Source organism: Synchytrium microbalum, assembly GCF_006535985.1.
Source record: "Synchytrium microbalum strain JEL517 chromosome Unknown SmJEL517_scf0050, whole genome shotgun sequence".
NCBI lineage: Eukaryota > Fungi > Chytridiomycota > Chytridiomycetes > Synchytriales > Synchytriaceae > Synchytrium > Synchytrium microbalum.
This window is the reverse complement of record NW_022158399.1, coordinates 104483-119258: the sequence shown is the minus strand read 5'-3', so window position 1 is coordinate 119258 and position 14776 is coordinate 104483. Positions and strand designations below refer to the sequence as shown.

Sequence of the window (14776 nt, the reverse complement as noted above, 5' to 3'; positions counted from 1 at the left end):
GGAGATCACGGAGAGACTCAGGCACAGACTTCCAAAACGCCTTCAAAGAGTGAATGAGGAGTGTGCTGTTGAATCATTGCTGTTGTTGAGGATATATTTTGCCGTAACAGTCGTTTGGAAATCATTTGTACATCTTGCTTTCATAAGTTAAAACAGTCACGCAAATACAAGTTATAGAAAAAGATACCTGGCTTCTTCTCATGTATGTTTTGCTGTATTGTTCTGAAAGGTAAACTAGATCAGATCGAAACTATTGAAATGAAACCAGCAGCAGATCCAGCTGCCACTTGTGATGATGGCCTTGCTTGATTTTATACAGGGAAATTCATAGACGTTCGATTTGCCACTGTCAACGGCAAGAATCCTTTCGCTTTGGAATCAACACAAAGACGATTCCATTCACTTGACAATTGTGCCGATGCCAACTTGTCTTGTCCTTCAATCATAGTCATTACCAAACCAGCAGCTAAATGCCAGTCTACGTGACAATGGAAGTTCCAAACTCCTGGATTGTCGGACTTGAATCGAATGGTAGTCCATCCTTGAGGCGTTGCAGCTGCCACGTCACGAATAGGTGGATGCTTTAGATTTGTTGTAGCAGCAATACCAGCATCGATATCACTTATACTTGGCAGGATATCGGTACCGTTTTCTTGTTTCATTGTTCCTCGACCAACCACTTGGGCGTTGTGACCATGGAAGTGGCTAGTTCGATTGAGAGAGCTAGTTAGTTACTGGATTGAAGCTCAAGTGTATGTGACTTGACAACAAAACAGAGCGCTGAGCACAAGGATCCAACTGACTCACAATGGATGAGGAACCATCTCGTGATTGACCCATGTAATCTCAACGACATCACCAAGGCTGATAGGAACAGCATTCCATGAAGGCTGGAAGGGACCAGCACTATTATCCGTTATGAAATCATGATTTTTTGCACCATCAATAGCATATTTGAGTGCAGGAGTACTATCAGGCTGCCAGGATGACCCTCCGAATCGTTTGAACCAGTTGCCGTTTACGTTATGGTAGAGCCAGATGAATGCATAGTTGCTTCCGGTGTTGACATCATTGTCGAACTATAAGATAAAGAACAAAAACATGAAAAACGGTGGCTGCATGACGTTTTAGCCTGGAAGGAAGGAGTTCTTACATGAAATTCAAACATGTATCTCTTGGTTGGGGATTGCAGACCTGCGGGACGTCCAGCTGGAATCGCCCATGTAACTGCGGTAGTGTTAGGCCCCAGATCTGCAGAATACACATAGCCATCAGAGTCCAATATGGTAGGCTGTGCTGCTGCAATCTGAGTGGCGGGTGTGTCGTCACCAACAATCAAGTAACCAGTGACATTAGGATTTAATACAGGATTGACGTACTAGGTAGAAAATAAATTGATATGGAAATTTCGTAAGAACAGAGATTGTTATAGCAGCATCTGGCAATTGGTGTACGTACCGGATAGTATTGTGACTGCATCATCGTATCCATCCGGTAGCGGCCAGAAGCTATTCCCTGATCAGCAGGAGCCAAATAGAAAGAGACACGTTGAGCAATATCTAAAATGTTGTAGTTACTTAGTATTATGTCATGTACAAAATCAGATTCGAAGCATGGAAGCTCACCAATTTGCAAAATATCTACGGTCGTAGGCTCAACTTCTGTCCCATCAAGTTCAGTAACCACAAACTTGATCCCGTCAATCTTGAGAATCCACGAAGTGAATGCAGACATGTTGATAACTCGGATACGGTATCGACCGTCACGAGACACGAGTACTTCAGCATACTGGTCTTTGGTACAGATCGGATTAACAGTACCGTTGAGCTTTCCAGCTGCTAGAAGACCTAAGCAATTGAATTGACCCTTGCCGTTGATTAGACCAGAATCAGGTACTGGTTCAGCACCAGTTGGATTGTTTACAGGGTCCTATGGATGTATACCAGCAAGATCTGTTAGTCTGCGAAGAAAGCTTTTGAAATTCAAACTTGTAAATAATCGAGTTGAGCAGAGCCATACGTACAAAGAAAGTCTTTAGGAGTGTTGACCCATTAAGATGATACCAGTCACCAAGAGTAATAACACGATCATTTGCGTTATTGCACACAGATTTGTCATCTTGAGGTATCAGTATCAATGGTCCACGACTACCGTGCTCGTACTGAGCGTTGAAATGAGAGTGGTACCAGAACGTTCCATGTTGCTTGACCTGTAATTCATATGTGTACGAGTCGCTAGGCGGAATCGTGCATTGAGTAGTGAAGGTTGCTATAATGGAACAGTTTCAGGTTATTACGTAAATTTTGCTCAGAGTCTAATTGGGAGAACAGGCATAAACAACACAACGACAAATACTACCTCCATCTTGAGATGGCGTATCGTGTTGAAACAGACCATGCCAGTGCATTGAAGTGGGTTCAGGCATACCGTTGACTACCTTGATGCGAACAGTTTCTCCCTAGATGATCATAATTGACATGAAACTCCTCACAAATACGAGGTCATGGGAAACAAGATACCAACCTCAAATAAAACCATTGCAGGTGCCTAATTTTGAGACACATTTTAGCTTTCTACAACACAAACCGTTTCAGGAGAACATTGTGCAGCCTATAATCACCCAACTGGAAATTGCCCGTTGGTGTGAATGGTTTGGTTATAGACGAAGCCATCAGCAGCGGCTGCTCCCAAAGAGAGATGCAGAGTGTATTCTTTGATTCCATCGTCTGCGGTCGTGAAAGGAACGACATGGGTTCCTATCCAATAAAGAAATGTATCAGATGGGGCGGTGACCAAATATGATTTACAAATGCAATGTATCAGTAAATAAAGTAAACGTGATTTAACAATACTCGATGTGAAGTTGCAATTATGGTATGTTCTCTGATCTCTCAAAACGCCAAACCACCAATAACGAAATCGGACAACCATAAAACGACATGACAAATAAACTAGTCATATCCTTAAGAGCACAACGTACCATACAAGTTGATTCTACCATCACCCTTAGCATTACGGTCGATTGCCCAAATTCTTCCAATGAAAGGAAGGAGAGCGCATAGAAGAACTCCGAATTTTGTTGACTTCATTGATGGCAACAGAGAATCAATAGCATTTGCAACGTGCAGGAAATGAATGTACGTCCGATTTGGTCACGTCCGCAACCTTCTTCTTGGGGTTTAGGAGGTTTGCGTCTTTCGCAATTGCTTTTGAAAGTTGGAGACGTTTGAAAGGTTCGGGGTCCTTACGTCTCATTGGAGAAGACATTCCGTGTGAGATGGATCGGAACCATTGCTGCTTTCGTCGTGTCTTTCGTTCTCTTGTAATTTTGTTTGGCAATGCTTCAGATGCTTCTTGTTGTCCGAGCTCCGCCGGCTTTTGCACCAACTTGAGTCTCTTTGCAATCTGAATACTCAAACCTATATACTAACAATATGAAAGGAGGCAGATAATATTTACAAATGTTGAAACACAGCAGATCCAGTTGCGAACAAAAATAATAAATATTTGTGATGACAGAGTATTAGCAGTGCCAGCTGCCACTATTGTGGTATCTTAATTCTCTAGCAATTCCTCTATATAGGAAAGTTCATAGTCGTGCGATTCTGCTTTGCCAGAAGGAATCCTCGAGCTTTAGAATCAACACACAGTGGATTCCATTCATTCGATAACGTTGTAGCGGCCAACTTGTCTTGTCCTTTAACTTCAGTCATAATGCTAAATGCCAGTCGACGTGACCTAAGCACATTGCAAAAAGTGGTATTAATAACTAAAAACTCAGAATATGACGATGGCAATCCAAGGCTCACAATTGAAGGTCCAAACTCCTGGGCTGTTTGATTGGAAGCAAATTGTACTCCATCGTTGGCACCCTTGCAAGCAGACTGGTCGTTTTGTGGCACGAGTATTATGGGACACTCTGGATATTGGGCTTCGTGAGAGAGTGATACCAAAACGTCCCATGTTGTTTCACTGGAAACATATAGTTATACCAGGAGCCAGGAACGATGGGATACTGGGTGACGCATGTGGCTAACGGGTTCCAAGTTGTGTACACTCAGGTGGACTTAGGGTGAAAAGAAGACAGACAACAGAGCAAACACGGTACCTCCATCGGATTGAGGCATTCCCGGATGAAAGACCATGCCAGTGCATCGACATTGGCTCGTCCAAGTGGTTTACAACTCTGATATTCACTGTTTCGCCCTAAAACAACACGAATGAGATACAACGTTCACCCAACATCAAGTACATCAACGAGGTGCTTCAATCCTCATTCAGAACTAATACCGGTGCCGGCTTTAAAACAGGGTCTTAACTTTTGGCCAGAGTGTAAATCGATGGAGCATAGTCCTTCACAAATTGACCATCGACAAGAATTGCCTGATTGAAAACAAATCCAACAGGAGCAGCACTCCCCAGCGATAAAGTCAAGACATATGTTTTGATTCCATCGTTGCCAGTAGTGAAAGAAAGAACATTACTATCTAATGACAGTGATGGTGAATGTGTGAGTCTACATTATCGACAACATAGAAAACATTGAAACCAACTCCATTTTCATGATTAAAATATGTATATATGTAGGAAACGCAGCCAAAAATGTTTTGCATCTCCACAATTTGTTCCAAGTCGCCAAGTTGGAGAAAAGCATACGAATGCAGAGGGCCTGCGACTCAAAATCAAAGAAATAAAACATTACCAAGCAAATTTCGTTCCTAGTTGTCACCGTTGATGTTGTGAGTGGTATTGCTCGTCAGTCCAGTCGCGCGAGCAGAAGCTTCACTAAGCAGAAGAGCAACACAGAACAAAAGTACAAATTTCATCGAGTTGAGTTGGTATAAAAGGACTTTCCAATAGCCAGAGAGGAGCAGATGAGAGAATTCCAGTTACAGTCCAGCTGGTCGTTGGGGGTGTGATTTGTTGTTGCGTCGCGTCAATAGACAAGTCGACTCGATCAGGTTGAAACGTTTGGGGAGGATATAGCACAAAGGGGCGTGCGGTTTGGAGATGGAAGGGCCAGGAAATCTGAAATTCAGGAATCATATGTTCGTATCTAACGCGTTGACTCTGCATCCTGGGTCGAAATCTTTGAAGATCCAAAAAGCACAGTGTGCTGCGGCAGACTCCAAAACGTTCGCTACAAATCTTCAAATCATATTTATATTTTTATCGCACCTTTCTTCCGTATCTATTACAGGCATTACAAGCTAGCAGATCCCTTTTCGACGAAATCTCGAACATACTCCTTACGGAATTTGTTTTGATCAATTTCAGCAGACCTGTTGAGGGGAGTCCACTTGGGGTCCTATGACACATGATTCATGATGAGTAAAAAGTAAAGAATTCCTCAGTTCAAGAAGGGGTGTAGACTACAGTCCAAACACTCATATGCCAAACGCTCATATTCTCCAAACAAGCATACCTCCTTGAACAAGCGCATAGCTTGAAGGTAGTTGTTTGTGTCGAGAATGAATCGATGGTATATTCCAGCAGGGAGGATGATCAAGTCTGATTTGTTGACGGCGATTCGAATCCACTTGTCGTTCTTGTCACGAACGTCAAAGAAGCCCGAGCCATCGACAATGTATCGGATTTCCTCGTCTTCGTGCAGGTGTCTGTGTGAAAGTACGTTATAGAAACCGTATCTGTAGAGGCACACCGGATATAGCGATTACATACTCTTCGAAGAAGGTCTTGATCTTGTTTTCGTAATCAGGCAGTTTGGTGGGGGATACGTTGATCTATGAGGTGGGAAGACATATACAGTGAGTACGTTTTCTCCTCTTAAGTACTGAAAGTGTTAATCAAGTGGTGGTCTCTGGTTATACCAGCAGCATGAACACAACCACTTGCCCAGCAATATCAAGCCACATGGATGATACAGTGATACATACATAGTCGCGGTTCTTGTAGTCTCGTTCCTTGCACAAGGCATTGATTTTGTCATCATATGGCGATGAAGCATCAACAAACTTGTACAAGACACCAAACTGGGCCAATTCCTCCAGAGATACAGGCCTGTTTGGAGAGTACTGGTGCTTCTCACGTGGGTCTGACTTGTCTTCTGCGTTGTAGAACCTGTTGTTTGAATGAGGCGAACGAGAAATGAGTTTCTTCTTGTCAAAAAGGCATGTTTTATGGACGAAACTGTGAATAGAGGGACTAGACTACGGACATACCATGCTGACACCATCTTGTATTGACCTCTGAAAGGGAAGCTTTGGGTTTACTAGTTGCTTGGACTGGAGCTGAAATTTGCAAAATTACGCAACACTGCTGAGAATGTCCATGGAAAACAAGCAACAAAGGGACAAGCTGAACGTGTATTCATTCTCAATTTTCAATTATTGTCGCAGAAACGGAACGACTTGGGTTGGACGAAGCGACTATTAGACTTTTGATGGACGAAACAACAAAGACACTTTGCATCAAGATCGCATCTCGCTTCTCAATACACGTCGTCGTACGTGACATTTGAACAATTATTGAATTGGGCCCCAAAATATCTTTTGGTACAGCCTCGTGTCTCGGATTCCACTACGGCTGGTTTTGTCTGCCAAGTAAGTAAGCAAGCAAGAAAACAGGGAAGAAGGAAAGTTTCTTTGTTGGAGTCGCAGGTTGTGTCTCCGATACCGAACGTAAGTCCTCCTCGATCATCCAGATGATGCCTGCTTCTCATCGGAATTTGGTCCTGCAATTTTAACTTGTAGTTTTGTAGGCCGTTTCGTTTCTAAGTGGGCTGCAATGTTCGTGCAGGCCCTAATAGTGCTGTATCTGTCGGCAGCTGCTACAGCTACAGTCCTCATGTATGTATCTAGCCTGTTCTCCTCTCTTCCAGTTGTCTGCATATGGCCGCTAACTGAAAAAACGCATCCGTCGCCCAAACGCTCCTTAGATTACCATTTGTGGTCAACGATCGGCGAACTGTTACCACTTCCTCAAAGTTCATATCTAGAGTAGTCGGAACTGCTGGTGTCTCTTCCATATCAGACACTATTGTCGCCACTGCATATTTGGGAACACCACCGCAGGGGCCATTCAGTATACTGCTCGACACTGGTATGCTACTCTTATAATGCATCCCCAAAATTCAAAATCAGGCTAACACATCTGCTTCTTATAAGGCTCTGACTTGTTTTGGGGTAAATTAGCTCCGCATGCAACCATTCGTCACAACTTTTGTTACCAACTTGTGAAATCGCTGATCTTTCTATTTCTAAACTCCTAGTTCGAAGTTCAAATTGCACAACCGCAACTACGTGTGCTTCTGGACTGTCTTCGTTCAACGATGCCAAATCAAGCACATACAAAAAAGCACCAACTGCCTACACATCGGGAGTTTACGCATACGGTGATGGAACCACCATCAACTTTGTAGCTGGATTTGATACAGTCACTATATCCGGCCTGACTCTACCAAACCAATATGTCGCAGAGGCTGTAACATATAGTACATCTGTCAGCTTCACTGATGGTCTGATGGGTCTTCCACCACCATGTCCATCGGGACAGTCTTGCTCTACCGGCAACTTTGCTACAGCTCCTGATACGTATAGATTCTTGACGAATGCTGTTAGTCAGGGCACTCTTACAGACAATGTTTTTGCGTTTTGGTATAATCCAAACGCAAGTGTGGCCGCTGCTGCTGGAAGTTATGGAGAAGTCTCCATGGGAGGCCTAGATAGTGCGAGATATACTGGATCATTTACTTACTTGCCTTTGCTTCAATCTCTGTCAACCAACTATTGGGTTATATCTTGGGACTATGTGCAATATGGTTCTAGTACCACCAACTTGTTACCTTCTGGTATCAACTATGCGTAAGCTTTAATTCCTCGTGCTTGCTCGAATTATATTGTCTAAGCGCCTGTATTTTGTCATTAGTGTGATTGACACTGGTTCAACTTCATTCGGCATTCCATCCACCACCTACAACAAACTCATGACTTCTTTTGGAAACGTGCAGTGCACAGCTTCCTCAATCAATTCATTATCGACCATATACTTTGGTATGGGTTCTCAAAGGCTGGCCCTTGCTCCTGCTGCGTATATAGATAGCACTGCATCCGGCGGATGCACCTTCTTTGCCACTTCATCTGCTGTTTCTACTGACGGTCTTTATATTGCTGGGTAAGTAAATGTTGGTTCGTGTATTACATCTGTCGTACCAGTCTTGAGCCAAAAAATCAGTATGCTCATGAATCCTTTACTTGGATGATTTTATTAGTGCTGACTTTCAACGAAAGTTTTACACTGTATACGATTATGGCAATTCTAGAATCGGTGTTGCGTCTGCTGTACCCGGTAAGCGCAATCAATGAGTTTATTGTGATTTTTTTTGCATTTTGGTTGGACACTTATCCTTCATACCTCTGTTCAGGTCCTGCTGGCTCATTCTTGGCTGTGTCTAGTGGTTCAGTCGGCGCTGGAGGTACCACAACAACAAATGGCACTACAGGAGGTGGAACGACAGGAGGAGGCACAACAGGAGGAGGAACTACTGGAGGAGGCACAACAGGTGGTGGAACTTCAACAGGCGGTACTGGTACTGGAACAGGTACTACTGGCGGTACTGGCACGACTGGCACGTCTGGAGCATCAACTGCTGCGTCTTCGGCAACCATTCCGTATTATACTTGGATTGCAGTAGTTTTTGGTCTAATTATAATAGGCGCTTGGGGTGCTGTATGGATTATGAGAAGAAGAAAAGCTCAACAATTGGCATCTGGAGTAGGTCCAATGGTAATAGTACAGGGTGGTCCATACCAACCACCATCATCCGGTCCACAAGTTCTAGTCCAAGGCCAAGGATATCCAGGTCAACAAGTATATTCTCAACAACCAACACAAGGTGGATATGTGCAAGAATTCCCTCAAATGCAACAACAGCAGTCAATGTATCCAGAGCCAGTTGCGGCACCTCCCTCCGCGCAACAAGCATATACAGAACCTGCTATGCCACCACCAGGTTATTCGCCTGTACCGCCATACCAGTCTTCTGAAATACCGTTACCACCACGGGCGTCATGGGTTAAACAGGAGCAACAGCAGCAAGAACAGCAAGCACCCGCTGAAGTAGTACTAGGAGAGACAAATCAACGAGCTTCATATGTGCCTCCAATGGACAACTCTCAACGAGCATCATATGTACCACCGATGGACAATTCTCAAAGAGCTTCATATGTACCAGCGATGAACAATGCTCAAAGAGCTTCATATGTACCACCAATGGACAATGCTCAAAGAGCTTCATATGTACCACCAATGGACAATGCTCAACGTGCTTCATATGTACCACCAATGACCGATACCAACAATGAGCCCTCGTCTCAAATAACACCCGATCCAAGACGATCCTCAAAACGACTATCAACCGTCCCAACTCAGTTTGCAGCCCCATACGAATCCAGACTGTCTTCCGAGTCCATTGGTAGAAACAACAATAGGTTTTCGCTGCAGCCACCTATGCAACCATCACCTATAAATAGCAATAGACTGTCAATGCCACATCTGCAAGTAGGAGAAGGATTCGCATCTGCACAACCGGCACCACAACGATTATCGTCTTATGGACAGCCGATATTGCCTGATAGTAATGCTAGTAGCAGAGACGTGACGTCGATTCATAGATTGTCGTCTGTGCCGCCCGTGTCGTCGGAAGCTCCACGGCTGGATTTGGATTTGTCGTCTGGGACTGAAGACGTGACTGATTTGCATATACCACAAAACCAACAATAGGTCTTTTATAAAAAAAGGGTCGCCTCTTATTGAACAATATTCATTTTTTTGGTATTATAATTTCTTCTGGTCGTAACGGACTTTTGAAAAAAGAATATATTTTAAACCTGATTTATCGACTACATATTTGAAACAACAAGCGTTTCGTTGTAATCCTTTACAAGCGGGACTTCCATACAGGTTTATCATGCCCTACTTTCCTCGTAGGTTCATCAATAGTCAGATACGTATCGTTAATCTGAATAACAGGCTTGACGAACTGTACACGTCCTCTCGGACCTGTTGGATGCTCATCAAAGATCTCATGCGAAAGCACATGAGGATGTTTGGCCACCCATGTATCAATTAGCTTGGCTTCATGTGCGCTTATATCTTCATCATACTAGAGTGCGCGAAAAAAATTCAGCAAATACTATAGAACCTAATTTGTAATTTCACAACAACACCATACCTTAAACAACGGAAATGTCCTTACGAACTCAACCGTCTCCGTCTCCGGATACATCCCCAACGATCGAATATACAGCGACGTTTGAGCTAGGGACGCTTGTACGAGATATGACCCGCCAACCGTAGCACGTTTGAGCAACGCTTGAAGCGTTCCCAGTGCACCGATATGGCCCGTCATCATGTCGAGACATGTGGCGGGTATCAGTGTTGGGTCTGTCGTTGGGAGGCCGTGTGCTTTGGCCATTAGGCGGCCCTAAGAAACATAAAGATGTTAGGATTGAAGCAAAAAACCCCCCAAACGTCATGACAATGAAATACTTGATTGTCAGCTAATCCCGTGAATGCCTGTGCAAGCTGCTCCCATCCAGGTCTGTTACTCCACGGCCCACTATGTCCCCAAGCGTTGACACTAACATACACAATCCCTCTGTCTCGTCCCGCAACCATCTTGGCAACATCGTCAGCTCCGAATCCAAGTTTCTTTAATGCACCGTGTCGGTACCCCTGTACAAGCACATCACAGTCTTGGATAAGCTCACGCAGTTTGGCTTTTCCTTCTGGTGTCTTGAGGTTGATTTCACATGTTCGTTTGCCGAGTGATGTTTCTAGATGTAGGAATGACGAAAGAAATAGAGTTGAGATCAAACCTCTATATAGAAAATGCAATAATACAACCAAAAACGAGGGAATGTAATAAATGTCTCTTTGGCGCTTACCAATCATGAAGGAATCCATGTCAGGGGTCAGCGCATACGGTCCAGTAACTTTTAAGACGTCTGCGCCGTGCTCGGCGAGCATGCGACTTGATGTCGGTCCCGCCAACACACGTGTGATATCAAGGACTCGGATGGCTTCCAGTAAACGTGTTGGATTGTTTGATTTCAGAGGTGCTGGTTTCCATTTGGTGGGGAGATTGGTGGTTAATGGTATTACTTCAACTGGTGGGAGTGTTTTTAGCACTTTGCCCTATATAAATTATGTGAGTGAATGAGAAAAAAAGAGGAGACCTAACAACTTACATGAGGATGCCTCTCAAATTCCTCAAAACTCCTAACCATACACCCACACGACCCCGCATCAACCAACTTATTCTCCAACTCTTGCGCATCACACTGCATCGTTCGATCCTCCACCATCTTTTTCGAAGCAGCTTTATCTTTACTGTCCAGCATGGTGAAAATCTTGCGATCAATGCCTCCCACGATATCAATTGAGGCTTTGGTTGAGAAGCTCTTGTGCAGGTAAATGTGCTTGTTGTTTTTGGCACGGTGTATGCCGGTGAGACTTGATCCGTAGCCACCGTCTGCGATTACTTGAGCCTACAAAATCGTAGATTTAGTGTTAGACCACAGGATGCAAATGGGAGGTAAAGTTCAATTCGTGGGGAGTTCTTTTTGCAATAACACACCATAAGTTTTCTGAATGGAACCGTATCAACAGCAGTAACTTCTTGCGACAGTAGCGATAATGATGCATGGTCTGTATTCACACGTAGCGAGGGTGTTCTACACAAAACAAGACGAAAAAACGTTAGCAAAATATGGAGCCTGTTGGGTGTGACGACATGTGGATGCTCAACTGATTCCCAGTAGTCTTTGCCAATTCAGCAATCGTGACCCCAATAGCGCCATGTACACCAGCAGCCGCCTCTTTAATTCGAAACTGGGTAGGGAACAGTTGTGATGCAGAGCCTTCAAATTCGACGAAAGTCTCGTTTGTTGGTAGTGTGTGGTTGAGATGGACAAGGAGAGATGCGCATGCTTTACGGGATCCATCTTGGATGGGTGTGCTGAGCTTGCTCAGTTTGGAGGATGTTGGGATGCTCATTGTTGGTAATGGCCTTCTGCGGCAGGTATGAATGTTTTTGCAAAACGACGCGTCGACAGTTTGCATTGATCTGATAAACAACTGCTCTATTTACTATTATTTGCGAAAACTATTACAGATGAGAATCTGCCTGCTACTTAACTCAGTGCTGGGTATATGATGATGATAATGAGGTTATGATGGGCAAACCTGAATTTTAGGGAGGATCAGCTCATGCCACTGAAAAACAACAAATGAGACAAAGTGGGTGTTACCTGGCTGTATACCAAAAGGGTGTAGATGAATTTTAGGTGATCAAAGTAAATCACCAAAAAAAACTGTTCTGCTGCGGCACGCACCAGTCATTGCATTTCTTCCCAACTTGATCTAGCTGCCAACACTTTCCCATCACCATCACTCGAAAAGCAGCTCCAAAACACCGCCAAGCTAAACCTCAACAAATCCTTTCGATCCTTTGCGTCAACAGCCAAGAAAGCATACTTGTTTGTCAATGCAAATCCTTCAAACCCACGTATATTAGTATTTAAGATTCCCAACGGCGTTTCCTGCTTGGCATCTAAAACAGTAATCTCGTCCGTTGCTTTCGGCAACCATTTCGGATCAGCCAAATCAACACCAACGATTCGTTGAGCGGTATCGTATACAAAGAATAATGTGGTTTTATATACGTGCATGGAGCTTAAATCTTCTGATGGACCTGGTGGGTTAATAATTCCACGGAATTTCAATGGTGCTGATGGTGAGGAGTATGGTGGCATTATGTCAAACATGAAGACCTTGGTGTCGGCTTGCCGTCCGGCATACATGTATCCATCTGACATTGGTGATGGGACATAGACAAGTGCTTCTAGTCCTGCGTTCTGATCTGTAGTTGTTGATGGGTATTGATCGAATACGTCCTGTATGAGCCTATAAGACAGTGGGTGAGATTTGATGTCGTTCTGTGCAAGCTGATCTTACCATCGTCGTGTTATTAGCCCTTCAACAATGTTGAATTCAATGATCTCGGCAGGATATTCAACACCCAAATACACAAATTCGGTTCTGTTCTTGACAATGGTCAACCCTTCAAGATCTAGCTTCTTTTGTACCTTCCATTGATGCAACAGATTTCCATCGACGTCAACAGCAGCTAGTTTTCCATTATCGCTAACTACATATCTAGAAGATTGTAATTTTGTTAGCGTTCTGAAGCATACCAAACATCAAAACCTTGCAGGACTCACAATGTTTGATTTTTCGGATCCCAGGCCAAATCACTAGGCTCGAATTTCGCAGGCAGGTGTCCAGCAATACTCGTGCCGCTACATTGGGTATCTGGAGCTACAAAGAATCTATGTGATTCGATCCGGTGCTGGCCGTCGTCCTTTCTGAAAACATTCAACGCATTCAATTGGCTGGGAATCACGATCAAAGTGAGGGAAAAGGCCAAGATAAGAGCTATCGTGTACCGCTTTTGCATTGCTTGCTCCTTCTTGGCTAGTCTTGGTTTAATACGGTTGAAAGGGCTCCTACATTGATATCTTTTGACGAAGGGGTGTGTGCGAAGGATGCAGACCGTGATGGACTAGTTCCACGTTCGCATTATATTGAAATGACTGTCCAGACTATTGTGGAATTGAAGTGTGCATTGGAATCATGTCCATTGTGAGGTTGCTTCTGAGTTCTGAAACGAGATTTGACACCAAGCAGACAACAACCAAGATAACGTCTAATAGAGTGTTGGCAAATTGGAAAAATGTATTCTATTTATGCTACCGCAGCTTGAAATTGCTAATTTACGTCTGATGCCAAAACACATTCACCAAAATTTACATATTCATACCATTGTTTACCCTCACTGCACAGTCCTCATGTTGCCACTACCAAACTTTCGTTGATCTATCAAACTATACGATGGCAACACTTCCTCCTCAATTACTCCCATCTCATGCACACATACAGCAGAGCTCGACGAACTATTTACAGCTCGACCAGACAGACCCGTCACGTCCTCAGTCAGCCTCACATCACGATCATCTCGACGTCCCTGCTGAATCCTCATACAGAATCTACTACCTCGATTCGAAAGACATGTAATAGCAGCTACAAGCAGAGCAATGGCAAAGATACATCCTGCGATAGCGGATACTGCTATTGTTCCACTATTGCTGGGCTCGTCGTCGTTGGCAGGAAGAGAATCAGAATCGTGGTATCGGGCTTCTGCGGGTGGGTTTCGGAATATGACTTTTGATGACAAGTATTGATCTGTTGCGAGTGTATTAGAGTTTGCAGTGGTGTTTGTTGTTTGGCTAGTCGTGATACTGGCCAAGAGCAAGATCAAGCCGAAGACGTACTTTATACTCGAAACCTATCGTCACAAACGCTTCTGTGTGTCAGAGCATCAAGTCATTGCAGTCGCTGAATACACAAGTGGTTGTTCACCTTAGCCATAGCATTCAGCTCGAGAAAGGAGTCCGAGGATCATGCCTCACAGTGGTTTACTGGTTTCTCAAGTCAAGGAAACACATCCTCGTGAAATGTGTAAAATCAAAAATTAAGCTCACAGGACTTTGACAGTATGTCATAGCGAGGAAGAATCACGACCTTTCAAGAGACACGACGTTTTAAAGATCGCAAGTAATTGAGTGGTTGTCATCGTATTCCTTCTGGAAATGATGCTTTTACTATCTTTCTTGGTAACAGTTCATGCCAAGATGGTCATGTAAGAATTTTCTGTTGAAATTATGCTGTAAAGTTTTGGTTTTCGGAAAAACGT

The 14776-nt window shown here is 43.8% G+C and overlaps 2 protein-coding genes across 2 annotated transcripts; both read right to left on the bottom strand.

Annotated features, from left to right (window-relative positions):
* Nucleotides 1–5203: 5203 nt before the first annotated feature.
* ADI1 (acireductone dioxygenase) lies at nucleotides 5204–6196 on the bottom strand (the record flags this gene model as incomplete). Its single annotated transcript, XM_031171397.1, has 5 exons — nucleotides 5204–5308; nucleotides 5426–5618; nucleotides 5683–5744; nucleotides 5832–6081; nucleotides 6183–6196. The coding sequence occupies 5 exons, from the start codon at nucleotides 6194–6196 to the stop codon at nucleotides 5204–5206; spliced, it is 624 nt and encodes a 207-aa protein (XP_031022636.1).
* Nucleotides 6197–12359: 6163 nt separating this feature from the next.
* Nucleotides 12360–14451, bottom strand: SmJEL517_g05470 (uncharacterized protein; the record flags this gene model as incomplete). Its single annotated transcript, XM_031171396.1, has 5 exons — nucleotides 12360–12927; nucleotides 12979–13179; nucleotides 13245–13352; nucleotides 13860–14368; nucleotides 14443–14451. The coding sequence occupies 5 exons, from the start codon at nucleotides 14449–14451 to the stop codon at nucleotides 12360–12362; spliced, it is 1395 nt and encodes a 464-aa protein (XP_031022637.1).
* Nucleotides 14452–14776: the final 325 nt, after the last annotated feature.